At 54.4% G+C, this 14,836-nt stretch overlaps 2 protein-coding genes across 2 annotated transcripts in view; both read left to right on the top strand.

Annotated features, from left to right (window-relative positions):
• Nucleotides 1–14,836, top strand: part of LOC147086661 (uncharacterized) — a 730,919-nt gene that overhangs the window by 125,282 nt on the left and 590,801 nt on the right. The window lies entirely within an intron of this gene.
• Nucleotides 12,441–14,836, top strand: part of LOC147086669 (3-hydroxyacyl-CoA dehydrogenase type-2-like) — a 50,078-nt gene continuing 47,682 nt past the window's right edge. Inside the window, exons 1-2 of the mRNA XM_085978295.1 lie at nucleotides 12,441–12,545; nucleotides 13,865–14,029. Of these exons, the coding sequence (XP_085834421.1) occupies nucleotides 12,522–12,545; nucleotides 13,865–14,029 (189 nt within the window). The 5' untranslated portion in view covers nucleotides 12,441–12,521. The remainder of the gene's footprint in view (nucleotides 12,546–13,864; nucleotides 14,030–14,836) is intronic.

Here is a 14,836-nt window from a genome sequence, read left to right as displayed (position 1 = left end):
ATACCCATAGTATCTACCTCCGATCCGGTGATACTGGAACCAGATGAACCTGACACTGGCATTCAAGCCGAATCGACCTTGCCAAAAGAACCTACTACACCACCGAAAACTACGACACCACCGAGGCGTTATCCGGACCGAGTCAGGAAGCCTCCAGAGAGACTGACTTATAATTGATTAACTGCAGCAAATGTGTAGATTATTGTTCTTGTAAACATGTTAATTAATGATTACTTAAAATGTTATGTACTAATTATCTAAAAGGGGAGGAATTGTAGTGTATGTACCTTTAAGAGCCCCTGTGTACTGTAATACCGGTAGTGACCACTCGGGTATATAAGCCTGTATAGCATCTTGTATCTTTTAGTTCACCTCCAGACTTTGTTCAGTAAACACCTGTTAAACCAACTCCTGCATTCCGTGTCTCCATTAACACACGGATACAACAGCCACTCTTCGGCATCTTGGGTGATTTAAAATGGCGCCTCCCGCGCTTTTTCTTCTTCCCCAATATAATAAAATGGCGCCTCCCGCGCTTTTCCTTCTTCCCCAATGGAATAAAATGGCGCCTCCCGCGCTTTTCCTTCTTCCCCTTGCTGCCACGCTGCTCCTAGCGTTCTGCAGGGTAATGGCGGCGACCCGCGGCTTCGGCGCGTCTCACTTTTCCTTCCCCGCGTTCTATCCTCTCCATGCTGCCCTGTTCTTGAGCACCGACCGCGCCCTGTACGCTCCACCCTCTCTTCCTCCCGACGACGCTGCACGGTCCCTTTGCAGAGCCGCTCGATCGAGCCCGAGCCCGCCGCAGTCCGGAAGGGTCAGCGCACTACCTGCTACCAGCACGACTTGCTGGAACACCTCGACTGGGGAGCCAGGCCCAGCTCTCCACAGCCTCCCCTGCAACTCTCCGATGGATCCCTGGGCGGTTGCCTGCGGTTGACGCCCGCCGTTCTGACTTCGACCTCCAAGAAGCTTCTCTTCAGGGAAAAGATCTCCGTGAGGTGATGCAGTACTGCAGGTGAGTTCAAACCTGCCCGTCGCCAGTGTAGTGTCCGAGGATCAATAATACTCAGACTGCAGGAGAACAATAAAACAGGTATTTACTGAACAGAGAGTAATTCAAGACTGAAGTACAGAAGCCTGCTATGGCTTTATATACAGGGGTGGTCACTGCTGGTACTGTAGTATAGAATCAGTTCTCTTAAAGGTACATACACAACACCATGCTGTACCTGTCCTGGGAGAGTTTGATGGGACAGTGTAGAGGGAGCTTTACTCTGTATCTAACCCATGCTGTAACTGTCCTGGGAGAGTTTGATGGGACAGTGTAGAGGGAGCTTTACTCTGTATCTAACCCGTGCTGTACCTGCCCTGGGAGTGTTTGATGGGACAGTGTAGAGGGAGCTTTACTCTGTATCTAACCCGTGCTGTACCTGCCCTGGGAGTGTTTGATGGGCCAGTGTAGAGGGAGCTTTACTCTGTATCTAACCCCGTGCTGTACCTGCCCTGGGAGTGTCTGATGGGATAGTGTAGAGGGAGCATTACTCTGTATCTAACTCTGTGCTGTACCTGCCCTGGGAGTGTTTGATGGGACAGTGTAGAGGGAGCTTTGCTCTGTATCTAACCCGTGCTGTACCTGCCCTGGGAGTGTTTGATGGGACAGTGTAGAGGGAGCTTTACTCTGTATCTAACCCGTGCTGTACCTGCCCTGGGAGTGTTTGATGGGACAGTGTAGAGGGAGCTTTACTCTGTATCTAACCCGTGTTGTACCTGCCCTGGGAGTGTTTGATGGGGACAGTGTAGAGGGAGCTTTACTCTGTATCCAACCCGTGCTGTACCTGCCCTGGGAGTGTTTGATGGGGACAGTGTAGAGGGAGCTTTGCTCTGTATCTAACCCGTGCTGTACCTGCCCTGGGAGTGTTTGATGGGACAGTGTAGAGGGAGCTTTACTTTGTATCTAACCCGTGCTGTACCTGCCCTGAGAGTGTTTGATGGGGACAGTGTAGAGGGAGCTTTACTCTGTATCTAACCCGTGCTGTACCTGCCCTGGGAGTGTTTGATGGGGACAGTGTAGAGGGAGCTTTAGGATGGCTCACCTTGAGGAGCACAAGGTTCACTGGGGAATAGGACAGCTCAGCCGCACAGCACCGAAACTGTTAACAACGAGCGATGGATCCAGATACGAGTCAAAATCATTGGTAATCCGAGGCCACAAGGCCTCAGTTACACTGTCCAGTAATCTTAAACAACAGAAAAAGCACCTTTGTCACGGAGATTAATATCTCTGCCAACTGTGCAATGAGTGAGACAATGGGTGTATTGTTTGGTAATTCATTTTACTGTGAGGACAGACGTACTTCCACCTCTCCCCCACCCCGCCTCGCCCGCCACGGACCCCCCGGGACCCCCCCACCCCCCCCCCAGCGTGATTGTATTGCTGAATGATTTACGAGGCTCCGCTTACGTTAACAGTATCCAGTGAGCGAACAGCCTCTCACAGTCTGCGGTGAAAGGCAACACCGGGCGCTTGGACACGTGGGGACGTGAGAGGTTCCAGCCCTTGACCCAGCCGCCTATTATCCCCCCGCCTTTCATTCCCCTCGGGCTTTGCACCTGTCCCTGCTCGAGAAAGAGGGAAGGAAGGAAGGTTAAAAAGGGAGAACGGGACCGACCGAGTAATTGCAGGACAGTCAGCCCTGACCTCAGTGGTGGGAAAATTATCGGAAAAAATTCTGAGGGACAGGATAAATCTTCATTTGGAAAGACACGGATTAATCAGGGACAGTCAGCATGGATTTGTTAAGTGCAGGTCGTGTCTGACTAACTTGATTGAATTTTTTGAGGAGGTAGCAAGGAGGTTCGATGAGGGCAGTGTGTTTGATGTAGTCGGATGTAAGAAAACTACTAGGCACTTGGTCTAAGCGTTAAACAAAGCTTTAATCAACTGTTTTACAACATGGAGGTCTAGTTGTGTCCTTCACTAGTTCCTGTTGAGAATGGCCCTGAGCAAGCTGGGCCCGTGCCCGAGTATTTATACTCTCCCTGGACAGCGCCGCCTGCAGGCCGTTCAGTATTATTTCGTAAGTCTTTCTTTCATGACTGACTGATTCATGTCATCGTCTATGTGGATTTTAAGCAAGGCTTTTGATAAGGTCCCGCATGGCAGCCTGGTCACCAAAGTAAAAGCCCATGGGATCCAGGGCAAAGTGGCAAGTTGGATCCGAAATTGGCTCAGAGGCAAGAAACAAAGGGTAATGGTCGAAGGGTGTTTGTGTGACTGGAAGGCTGTTTCCAGTGGGGTCCCGCAGGGCTCAGTACTGGGTCCTTTGCTTTTTGTGGTATATAATGATTTGGACTTGAATGTAGGAAGTACGATTAAGAAGTTTGCAGATGATACAAAAATTGGCCGTGTGGTTGATAATGAAGAAGAAAGCTGCAGACTGCAGGAAGATATCAATGGACTGGTCAGGTGGGGCAGAACAGTGGCAAATGGAATTCAGTCTGGAGAAGTGTGAGGTAATGCATTTGGGGAGGGTTAACAAGGCAAGGGAATACACTATAAATGGTAGGACACTGAGTAGTGTAGAAGATCAGAGGGACCTTGGAGTGCATGTCCACAGATCCCTGAAGGTAGCAGGACAGGTAGAGAAGGTGCTTAAGAAGGCGTACGGGATACTTGCCTTTATTAGCCGTGGCATACATTACAGGAGCAGGGAGTTTATGCTTGAACTGTATAAAACACTAGTTAGGCCACAACTTGAGCACTGCGTGCAGTTCATCACCACATTACAGGAAAGATGTGATCGCACTAGAGAGGGTACAGAGGAGATTTACGAGGATGTTGCCGGGACTGGAGAATTTTAGCGATGAGGAAAGATCGGAGAGGCCGGGGTTGTTTTCTCTGGAACAGAGGAGGCTGAGGGGAGATTTAATCGAGGTGTATAAAATGATGAGGGGGCCCTGGATAGAGTGGATAGGAAGGACCTATTTCCCTGAGCAGAGGGGTCAGTAACCAGGGGGGCAGAGATTTAAAGTCATTGGGAGAAGGATTAGAGGGGAGTTGAGGAGAACTTTCTTCACCCAGAGGGTGGTGGGGGTCTGGAACTCACTGCCTGAAAGGGTGGTCGAGGCAGAGACCCTCATCGCATTTAAAAAGTACTTGGATACGCACTCAAAGTGCCGTAACCCACAGGGCTACGGACCGAGAGCTGGACAGTGGGATTAGGCTGGAGAGCTCTTTGTTGGCCGGCACGGACACGAGGGGCCGAATGGGCACCTCCTGTGCTGTAAATGTCTGTGATTCTATGAAAGAAAGACTCGCATCTCTCCGGCACCTTTCAGCACCTCAGGACGTCCCAAAGCGCTTCACAGCCAATGAAGTACTTTTTTTGAAGTGTTGTAATGTGGGAAACGCGGCAGCCAATTTGCGCACAGCAAGCTCCCACAAACAGCAACAACCAGATCATCTGCTGTTAGTGATGTTGCCTGCGAGATAAATATTGGCCCCAGGACTCCGGGGAGAACTCCTCCCTCCCCTGCTCTTCTTCCAGTAGTGACCGTGGGATCCTTTCCTTCCACCCGAGAGGGCCTGCACTGATGGAGCGCCGTCTTATATCGAGGGAGCTTGTGAAAGGTGCTGTAGATCTGCAACTTCTGTCTTTCTTTTATCCAGCGACTCGCCCTGAATCGGGGTGCGACCCAAACCCACCGCAATCCAAACAGTCTGCTGGCTAGAGAGTTCCAAAGATTCACACTTTAGGAAGGATGAGAAGGCCCTTAAGAGGGTGCAGAGGAGATTGACCAGAATGGCTGCGGGGATGGGGGGGTGTCATAAATCTCATCATCGAGAAACTACCTATGAAATAACACTGGACGGCCAGCTGGTGGCGCCGTCCAAGGAGTATAAATACTCGGGCGTGGGCCCCAGCTTGCCAGGGACATTTTGTAAAGACAAGGAACTAGTGAAGTACAACTAGACCTCCATGTTCTGAAACAAGTTGATTAAAGCCTTGCTTTATGCTCGAACCAAGTGCGTAGTGAGTTTTATTACATCAGAGGGATCTTAGTTACAAGGGCAGGTCGGAGAAGCTGGATTGGTTTTCATTGGAGCAAAGGAGGTCGAGGGGTGATTTGATCGAGGTGTACAAGATTATGACGGGTTTGGCTAGGCTAGACGGGGAAAGGCTGTTCCCACTAGTTGATGGTACAAGGACTAGGGGACACAGATTTAAGGTTTTGGGCAAGAGATACAGGGGGGACGTGAGGAAAAACTTTTTTACGCAGCGAGTGGTGAGGACCTGGAACTCTCTGGCGGCGGAAGTGATGGAAGCGGAGACACTCGATGTTTTCATGGGGAGACTGGATAGGCACTGGAGGGGAATAAACTTGCAGGGCTACGGGGATAGAGCGGGGGAGTGGGACTGACCGGATCGCTCTACAGAGAGCCGGCACGGACTCGAGGGGCCGAATGGCCTCCTTCTGTGCGGTTATGACGCTATGACTCTATGATTCACAACCCTCCGCGTGAAGAAATTCCTCCTCATCTCAGTTCGAAATGGCCGACCCCTTATCCTGAGACTGTGACCCCTGGTTCGAGACTCTCCAGCCAGGAGGAAACAGCCTCTCAGCATCGACCCTGTCAATCCCCCCTCAGAATCTGGTATGTTTCAATCAGATCACCTCTCATTCTTCTAAACTCCAGAGAGTATCGACCCAGTCTACTCAATCTCTCCTCATTTGTTAAAGGCAAATTGTGTTTAAGTAACTTGATTGAGTTTTTTGATGAGGTAACAGAGAGGGCTGATGAGGGCAATGTGGTTGACGTGGTGTACATGGATTTCCAAAAGGCGTTTGATAATACGCCACATAATAGGCTTACCAGCAAAGTTGAAGCCCATGGAATAAAGGGGACAGTGGCAGCATGGATACGGAATTGGCTAAGTGACAGGAAAGAGAGAGTAGTGGTGAATGGTTGTTTTTCGGACTGGCGGAAGGTACACAGTGGTGTTCCCCAGGGGTCGGTTCTAGGACCACTGCTTTTCTTGATATATATTAATGACTTGGATGTGGGTGTACAGGGCACAGTTTCAAAATTTGCAGATGACACAAAACTTGGAAGTATAGTGAACAGTGAGGAGGAGAGTGACAGACTTCAGGAAGACATAGAGAGGCTGGTGAAATGGGCGGACACGTGACAGATGAAATTTAACGCAGAGAAGTGTGAAGTGATACATTTTGGTAGAAAGAATGTGGAGAGACAATATAAACTAAAGGGTACGATCCTAAAGGGGGTGCATGAACAGAGAGACCTGGGGGTATATGTACACAAATCGTTGAAGGTGGCAGGGCAGGTTGAGAAAACAGTTTAAAAAAGCACATGGGATCCTGGGCCTCATAAATAGAGGCATAGAGTACTAAAGCAAGGAAGTTATGATGAACCTTTATAAAACACTGGTTCGACCCCAACTGGAGTATTGTGTCCAATTCTGGGCACCGCACTTTAGGAAGGATGTGAAGGCCTTAGAGAGGGTGCAGAAAAGATTTACAAGAATGGTCCCAGGGATGAGGGACTTCAGTGATGTGGAGAGACTGGAGAAGCTGGGATTGTTCTCCTTAGAGCAGAGAAGGTTAAGGGGAGATTGACCAGAATGGTACCAGGGATGAGGGACTTCAGTGATGTGGAGAGACTGGAGAAACTGGGATTGTTCTCCTTGGAGCAGAGAAGGTTAAGGGGAGATTGACCAGAATGGTACCAGGGATGAGGGACTTCAGTTACGTGGAGAGACTGGAGAAGCTGGGGTTGTTCTCCTTAGAGCAGAGAAGGTTAAGGGGAGATTGACCAGAATGGTTCCAGGGATGAGGGACTTCAGTTATGTGGAGAGACTGGAGAAGCTGGGGTTGTTCTCCTTAGAGCAGAGAAGGTTAAGGGGAGATTGACCAGAATGGTCCCAGGGATGAGGGACTTCAGTGATGTGGAGAGACTGGAGAAGCTGGGGTTGTTCTCCTTAGAGCAGAGAAGGTTAAGGGGAGATTGACCAGAATGGTACCGGGGATGAGGGACTTCAGTGATGTGGAGAGACTGGAGAAGCTGGGGTTGTTCTCCTTAGAGCAGAGAAGGTTAAGGGGAGATTGACCAGAATGGTACCAGGGATGAGGGACTTCAGTGATGTGGAGAGACTGGAGAAGCTGGGATTGTTCTCCTTAGAGCAGAGAAGGTTAAGGGGAGATTGACCAGAATGGTACCAGGGATGAGGGACTTCAGTGATGTGGAGAGACTGGAGAAGCTGGGGTTGTTCTCCTTAGAGCAGAGAAGGTTAAGGGGAGATTGACCAGAATGGTACCAGGGATGAGGGACTTCAGTGATGTGGGGAGACTGGAGAAGCTGGGGTTGTTCTCCTTGGAGCAGAGAAGGTTGAGAGGAGATTTGATCGAGGTGTTCAAAATCATGAGGTGGCTGGACAGAGTAGATAGAGAGAAACTGTTCCCATTGGCGGAAGGGTCGAGATCCAGAGGACAGATTTAAGGTGATTGGCAGAAGAACCAAAGGCGACATGAGGAAACACTTTTTTACGCAGCGAGTGGTTAGGATCTGGAATGCACTGACTGAAGGGGTGGTGGAGGCAGACTCAATCGTGGCTTTCAAAAGGGAATTGGATAAGTACCCGAAGGAAAAAGAAATTCACAGGGCTACGGGGAAAGGGCGGGGGAGTGGGACTAGCTGAAGTGCTCTTGCAGAGAGCCAGCACGGGCTCGACGGGCCGAATGGCCTCCTCCTGTGCCGTAACCGTTCTATGATTCTACCAATTCTAGGATTCATAGGACAGCCCTCTCATCCCCGGGATCAATCCAGCCCGTGCAAGCGTGGGGCGACCTGGAGGTGAGGCCACAGTAATCTGATCCTGGAAATGTAACCACAGGCAAGGTTTGGAAGCTTGACAAATGAATGCATAACCAAAGTGCTGGAATGGATCGAGAGAGACAGGGAGCAGGTGACTGACAGTCAATGGCGAGCTCCCTGGCGGCATCAAAACCTTGGCAGCCTGGCCCTAGCGCCTCGCGGCCGGGCAGCCTCAACGCCGAGGAACAGCACCTCATCTTCCGATTAGGCACTTTACAGCCTTCCGGACTCAATATCGAGTTCAACAATTTCAGATCATAACCTCGGCCCCTGTCATATTTTTATATATTTTTTATCCACATTTTTGGTTTGTGCCTTTTCCGTTTTTCCCTCTCTCTCCCACATGGCAGCTATCTCTCACTCTGCCAGCGCATTTCACACTTCATCTAGAGCCGTTGTTTGTTTCTTTACCTGTCCTATTACCATCTCGTCTCACCTTGAATATCTCTCAATGTCTCCTCACCTCTCGCTGACCTTCCCTTTTGTTCTTTCATCCCCTCCCCCATTTCCCAGCCTCCAAACTGGCCTTTTAATCTGTTTCATTTCCTGCCTTTTCTCTCAGTTCTGCTCTTCTTCCGAGAGTGGCCGTGGGATCGTTTACATCCACCCGAGAGGGCAGACGGGGCCTCGGTTTGACGTCTCTTCCGAAAGACGCCACCTCCGACAGTGCGGTGCTCCCTCAGTACTGCCCCTCCGACAGTGCGGCGCTCCCTCAGTACTGCCCCTCCGACAGTGCGGCGCTCCCTCAGTACCGCCCCTCCGACAGTGCGGCGCTCCTTCAGTACCGCCCCTCCGACAGTGCGGCGCTCCTTCAGTACCGCCCCTCCGACAGCGCGGTGCTCTCTCAGTACCGCCCCTCCGACAGTGCGGCGCTCCCTCAGTACCACCCCTCCGACAGTGCGGCGCTCCCTCAGTACTGCCCCTCCGACAGTGCAGCGCTCCCTCAGTACTGCCCCTCCCACAGTGCAGCGTTCCCTCAGTACTGCTCCTCCGGCAGTGCGGCGCTCCCTCAGTACCGCCCCTCCGACAGTGCGGCGCTCCCTCAGTACTGCCCCTCCCACAGTGCAGCGTTCCCTCAGTACTGCCCCTCCGACAGTGCGGCGCTCCCTCAGTACCGCCCCTCCGACAGTGCGGCGCTCCCTCAGTACTGCCCCTCCGACAGTGCGGCGCTCCTTCAGTACCGCCCCTCCGACAGTGCAGCGTTCCCTCAGTACTGCCCCTCCGACAGTGCGGCGCTCCCTCAGTACTGCCCCTCCGACAGTGCAGCGCTCCCTCAGTACTGCCCCTCCCACAGTGCAGCGTTCCCTCAGTACTGCCCCTCCGACAGTGCGGCGCTCCCTCAGTACCGCCCCTCCGACAGTGCGGCGCTCCTTCAGTACCGCCCCTCCGACAGTGCGGCGCTCCCTCAGTACCGCCCCTCCGACAGTGCGGCGCTCCCTCAGTACCGCCCCTCCGACAGTGCGGCGCTCCTTCAGTACCGCCCCTCCGACAGTGCGGCGCTCCCTCAGTGCTGCCCCTCCGACAGTGCGGCGCTCCCTCAGTACCGCCCCTCCGACAGTGCGGCGCTCCTTCAGTACCGTCCCTCCGACAGTGCGGCGCTCCTTCAGTACCGCCCCTCCGAGAGTGCGGTGCTCCCTCAGTACCACACCTCCGACAGTGCGGCGCTCCCTCAGTACTGACCCTCCGACAGTGCGGCGCTCTCTCAGTACCGCCCCTCCGACAGTGCGGTGCTCCCTCAGTACCGCCCCTCCGACAGTGCGGCGCTCCCTCAGTACTGCCCCTCCGACAGTGCGGCGCTCCCTCAGTACTGCCCCTCCCACAGTGCAGCGTTCCCTCAGTACTGCCCCTCCGACAGTGCGGCGCTCCCTCAGTACCGCCCCTCCGACAGTGTGGCGCTCCTTCAGTACCGCCCCTCCGACAGTGCGGCGCTCCTTCAGTACCGCCCCTCCGACAGTGCGGTGCTCCCTCAGTACCGCACCTCCGACAGTGCGGCGCTCCCTCAGTACTGACCCTCCGACAGTGCGGCGCTCTCTCAGTACCGCCCCTCCGACAGTGCAGCGCTCCCTCTGTACTGCACTGGGCGTGTCAGCCTAGATTTTGTGCTCAAGTCCCTGGAGTGGGACTTGAACCCACAACCTTCTGACTCAGAGGCGAGAGTGAGACCCACTGGGCCACTGAGCTCCAGTCCACCCACCCGCTTCCGACCTCCATGCACACATGAGCTGGTCATTTATCACATCGCAGTTTGTGGGAGCTTGCTGTGCGCAAATAGGCTGCCGCGTTTCCCACATTACAACAGTGACCACACTTCAAGAAAAAGTAGTTCATTGGCTGTGAGGCACCTTGGGACGACCCTGAGGCGGTGAAAGACGCTGGAGAAATGGGAGTCTTGTCTTTTTTTCTTACTAATGGATGCCTCTCCCATAGTCGAATAGCCCGCTGAGTGTCACCGTCCAGCGTGATGCTTGGTCACTTGGATAAGTAGCAGTGGATCGGCACCCTCATATGTGGGTCGGGGGGTTCGGTTAATATTAGAGAAAAATGAGGGCATCGGAGAACCTTGCCTGGATTAGACTGGCCACGGTTGGATCAGATGGTGTTGAATTCACACCACCAGCACAGCCAGGCACTGTGAGCTGTGGTGTGTCGCTGTCCCCTGCCATCAAGGAGCTGCTATTACACTTCCATATCGGACATGGCTTATTCTGCACCAGGTACGCATTCCCAATGATATAACTGAAACTACAGCGCCTTTCACAACCTCAGGACGTGCTTTACAATCAATCAAGCGCTTTTTGAAGTGTGGTCAGTGACTCATTCGAAAGATGGCCCCTCCGACAATGCGGCGCTCCCTCAGTACTGCCCCTCCGACAGTGCGGCCTTCCTTCAGTACTGCCGCTCCAACAGTGCGGCGCTCCCTCAGTACCGCCCCTCCGACAGTGCGGCGCTCCCTCAGTACTGCCCCTCCGACAGTGCGGCGCTCCCTCAGTACCGCCCCTCCGACAGTGCAGCCCTCCCTCAGTACTGCCCCTCCGACAGTGCGGCGCTCCCTCAGTACAGCCCCTCCGACAGTGCGGCCCTCCCTCAGTACCGCCCCTCCGACAGTGCGGCGCTCCCTCAGTACAGCCCCTCCGACAGTGCGGCGCTCCCTCAGTACCGCCCCTCCGACAGTGCGGCCCTCCCTCAGTACCGCCCCTCCGACAGTGCGGTGCTCCCTCAGTACTGCCCCTCCGACAGTGCAGCGCTCCCTCAGTACCGCACTGGAGTGGCAGCCTAGATTTTTGTGCTCATGTCTCTGGAGTGGGACTTAAACCCACAACCTTCTGATTGAGAGAGGAACGTTCTACCATTAGTCGCCAAGTTGTGGGTTCGAGCCCAACTCCAGAGACTTGACCCCCAAGAACAAGGAAGTTATGATGAACCTTTATAAAACACTAGTTTGGCCTCAACTGGAGTATTGTGTCCAATTCTGGGCACCGCACTTTGTGTCCAATTCTGAGCTGGCATGGGCTCGACAGGCCGAATGGCCTCCTTCTGTGCCGTAACCATTCTGTGATTCTAGGGCGAGAATGCGGAACTCGCTACCACAGGGAGTGGTTGAGGCGAATAGCACAGATGCATTTAAGGGGAGGCTGGACAAGCGTATGAGGGAGAAGGGAATAGAGGGTTACGCTGATAGAGTTAGATGAGGAAAGACGGGAGGAGGCGCGAGTGGAGCATAAACACCGGCATGGACTGGCTGGGCCGAAGTGCCTGTTTTTGTGCCGTATATCCTGTGTAATCCCTATGTAATAAACAGGGAGGAAAAATAAGAACCCCTACTCTATCGGGAATTACCCCCTACTCTATCGGGATTAAATCCCCTACTCTATCGGGATTAAATCCCCTACTCTATCGGGATTAAATCCCCTACTCTATTGGGATTAAACCCCCTACTTTATCCAAACCCTTCGCAATTTCAAACGCCTCCATTCAATCTCCTCTTAGCCTTCACTGCTCGAAGGTGTGGGCTGGTGATTGGGGGGCGATGTCCCGATAATGCTCCCTGGTTGCACTGACCCTGGGCTATTTTCCCCTCCCCTCCCCAATTTCAGCAAAAAATTCCATTATTCCCTCATTTTTTATTTTTTCCAGGCCGACAAAATAAATCCGTTTCCCCCCTCCCCTTTAAGAGTTTCTCCCCCTCCCCAACTGGTGTCGTGGGCGCCGCTCTGATTGGTGCAGTGGTGGCCGGCCTGCTGATTGGCGCACTGTGATTGGTCAGCAGGCAGCAGGTGCGGGACAATTGGTCCGGCCTGAGAGCCGCGCCGCCATTGGCTGGGTCTGGGTAGGTTTGCCATTGGCTGAAGGCGGATGGCTGGGGTCGCCGCGATTGGTCGGATTCAGTTGCCGCACGATTAGCTGAAATCGAAGGGGCGGTGAGGGAAGTCTGATTGGCCGAGGCCGGGGGGCGCGGGGCCGCGCTGTGATTGGGCGGGAGCGGGGCAGCGCTGTGATTGGCCGGAGTCCCGGGGCCGCGCTGTGATTGGCCAAGGTCGGGGGCGCGGGAGCGCGCTGTGATTGGCCGGAGTTCTGAAGGGCGCGCTGTGATTGGCCGGGAGCGGGGCAGCGCTGAGGGCAGCGGGAGATGGCGGCTGTGCGGTCGGTGTCGGTGAGGAGAGAAGTCCGGGGACATTGGGGGAGAAAAACCCCTAAAAATACCCCAAAAACCCCTAAACTCCCACCCCTGGGGGGAGGGCCAACAGAGGGCCACGGTCAGAGGTCAAAGACGAAGGTCATTCACTCTGGGAAGGTTATAGAGGGAAAAAAAATCCTTATTTTCAGCTGGAAGTTACTTCTTTGTTCCCCCCGCCCAACTCAGTCACTTTAAACCTGGCAATCCCCCCCCCCCTCCTCAGTCCGCGGCATTGGTACGGTCCAATGCACCCCTCCCCCCTCGGTCTGAGGCATTGGTACGGTCCAATTCCTCCCCCCTCGGTCTGAGGCATTGGTACCGTCCAATTCCCCCCCCCCCCCTCGGTCTGAGGCATTGGTACGGTCCAATCCCCCCCCCCCCCCCACCCGGTCCGAGGCATTGGTACGGTCCAATCCCCCCACCCCCCTCGGTCTAGGCATTGGTACGGTCCAATCCCCTTGGTCCATGGCATTGGTACGGTCCAATCCCCCCCTCCCCTTCTCGGCCCACGGCATTGGTACGGTTCAACCACCCCCACCCCTACCGGTCGATGGTCCCCCTGGTCGATCGGACCCGGTCGATGGCCCCCGCTGCCCTCGCCGGTCGATCGCCCCAGTATGGCCCCCCTGGTAGATTGTCCCAGTATGGCACCACCCCCCCCCCCCGCCGGTCGATCAGCCCGGTATGGCCCCCCTGGTCGATCCGCCCGGTATGGTCCCCCTGGTCGATCAGCCCGGTATGGCCCCTGCTCCCGTCGTCGGTCGATCACCCCAAAACACAGAAACATAGAAAAATTGGAGCAGGAGTCGGCCATTCGAGCCTGCTCCGCCATTCAATATGATCATGGCTGATCATCTATCTCAATACCATATTCCCGCTCTCTCCCCATACCCCTTGATGCCTTTTGTGTCTAGAAAGCTATCTCCTCCTTAAATATATTCAGTGACTTGGCCTCCACAGCCTTCTGTGGTAGAGAATTCCACAGGTTCACCACCCTCTGAGTGAAGACATTTCTCCTCATCTCAGTCCTAAATGTCCTACCCCGTATCCTGAGACTGATCCCTCGGTCTAGACCCCCCAGCCAGGGGAAACACCCTCCCAGTCTGTCTAGCCCTGTCAGAATTTTATATGTTTCAATGCGATCCCCTCTCATTCTTCTAAACCCCCACCCCGGTCGATTATCCCGGTACGGCCCCCACGGTGCAGTATTGTGAATGAAACGTGAATATCGACTGTCCTTATTCTCAGTGCTTTGATGTTTTTGTTTCTTCCCCTCCCCCCCTTCCCTCCGGCAGGGTTTGGTGGGCCTGGTGACTGGCGGTGCCTCGGGGCTGGGCCGTGCCACCGCCGAGCGACTGGTGCAGCTAGGAGCCAGCGCCGTGATCCTGGACCTGCCTACCTCCGACGGGGCTAGCGTGGCCAAGGCTCTGGGCGAGAGGTGCGCCTTTGCACCTGCGAATGTAAGGACACCGAGGGGCGGGGGGGGAGGGTCACTCCGCAGGAATCGGGGGCAGATCATTACTACCGGAGTACAAGCAGCACACGGGAACAGGAGGAGGCCGTTCAGCCCCTCGAGCCTGTTACATTAGGAACAGGAGGAGGCCATTCAGCCCCTCGAGCCTGTTACATTAGGAACAGGAGGAGGCCATTCAGCCCCTCGAGCCTGTTACATTAGGAACAGGAGGAGGCCATTCAGCCCCTCGAGCCTGTTACATTAGGAACAGGAGTAGGCCTTTCAGCCCCTCGAGCCTGTTACATTAGGAATAGGAGGAGGCCGTTCAGCCCCTCGAGCCTGTTACATTAGGAACAGGAGGAGGCCCTTCAGCCCCTCGAGCCTGTTACATTAGGAACAGGAGGAGGCCGTTCAGCCCCTCGAGCCTGCTCCATTAGGAACAGGAGGATGCCGTTCAGCCCCTCGAGCCTGTTACATTAGGAACAGGAGGAGGCCATTCAGCCCCTCGAGCCTGTTACATTAGGAACAGGAGGAGGCCGTTCAGCTCCTCGAGCCTGTTACATTAGGAACAGGAGGAGGCCGTTCAGCCCCTCGAGCCTGTTACATTAGGAACAGGAGGAGGCCGTTCAGCCCCTCGAGCCTGTTACACAGGAACAGGAGGAGGCCATTCAGCCCCTCGAGCCTGTTACACGGGAACAGAAGGAGGCCATTCAGCCCCCTCGAGCCTCTTGCATTAGGAACAGGAGGAGGCCGTTCAGCCCCTCGAGCCTGTTACATTAGGAACAGGAGGAGGCCGTTCAGCCCCTCGAGCCTG

This window comes from Somniosus microcephalus, unplaced genomic scaffold (assembly GCF_052327205.1).
Source record: "Somniosus microcephalus isolate GS21.2 unplaced genomic scaffold, FLI_Smic_1.0 unresolved_chr7, whole genome shotgun sequence".
NCBI lineage: Eukaryota > Metazoa > Chordata > Chondrichthyes > Squaliformes > Somniosidae > Somniosus > Somniosus microcephalus.
This window is presented reverse-complemented; position numbering and strand designations above follow the sequence as displayed.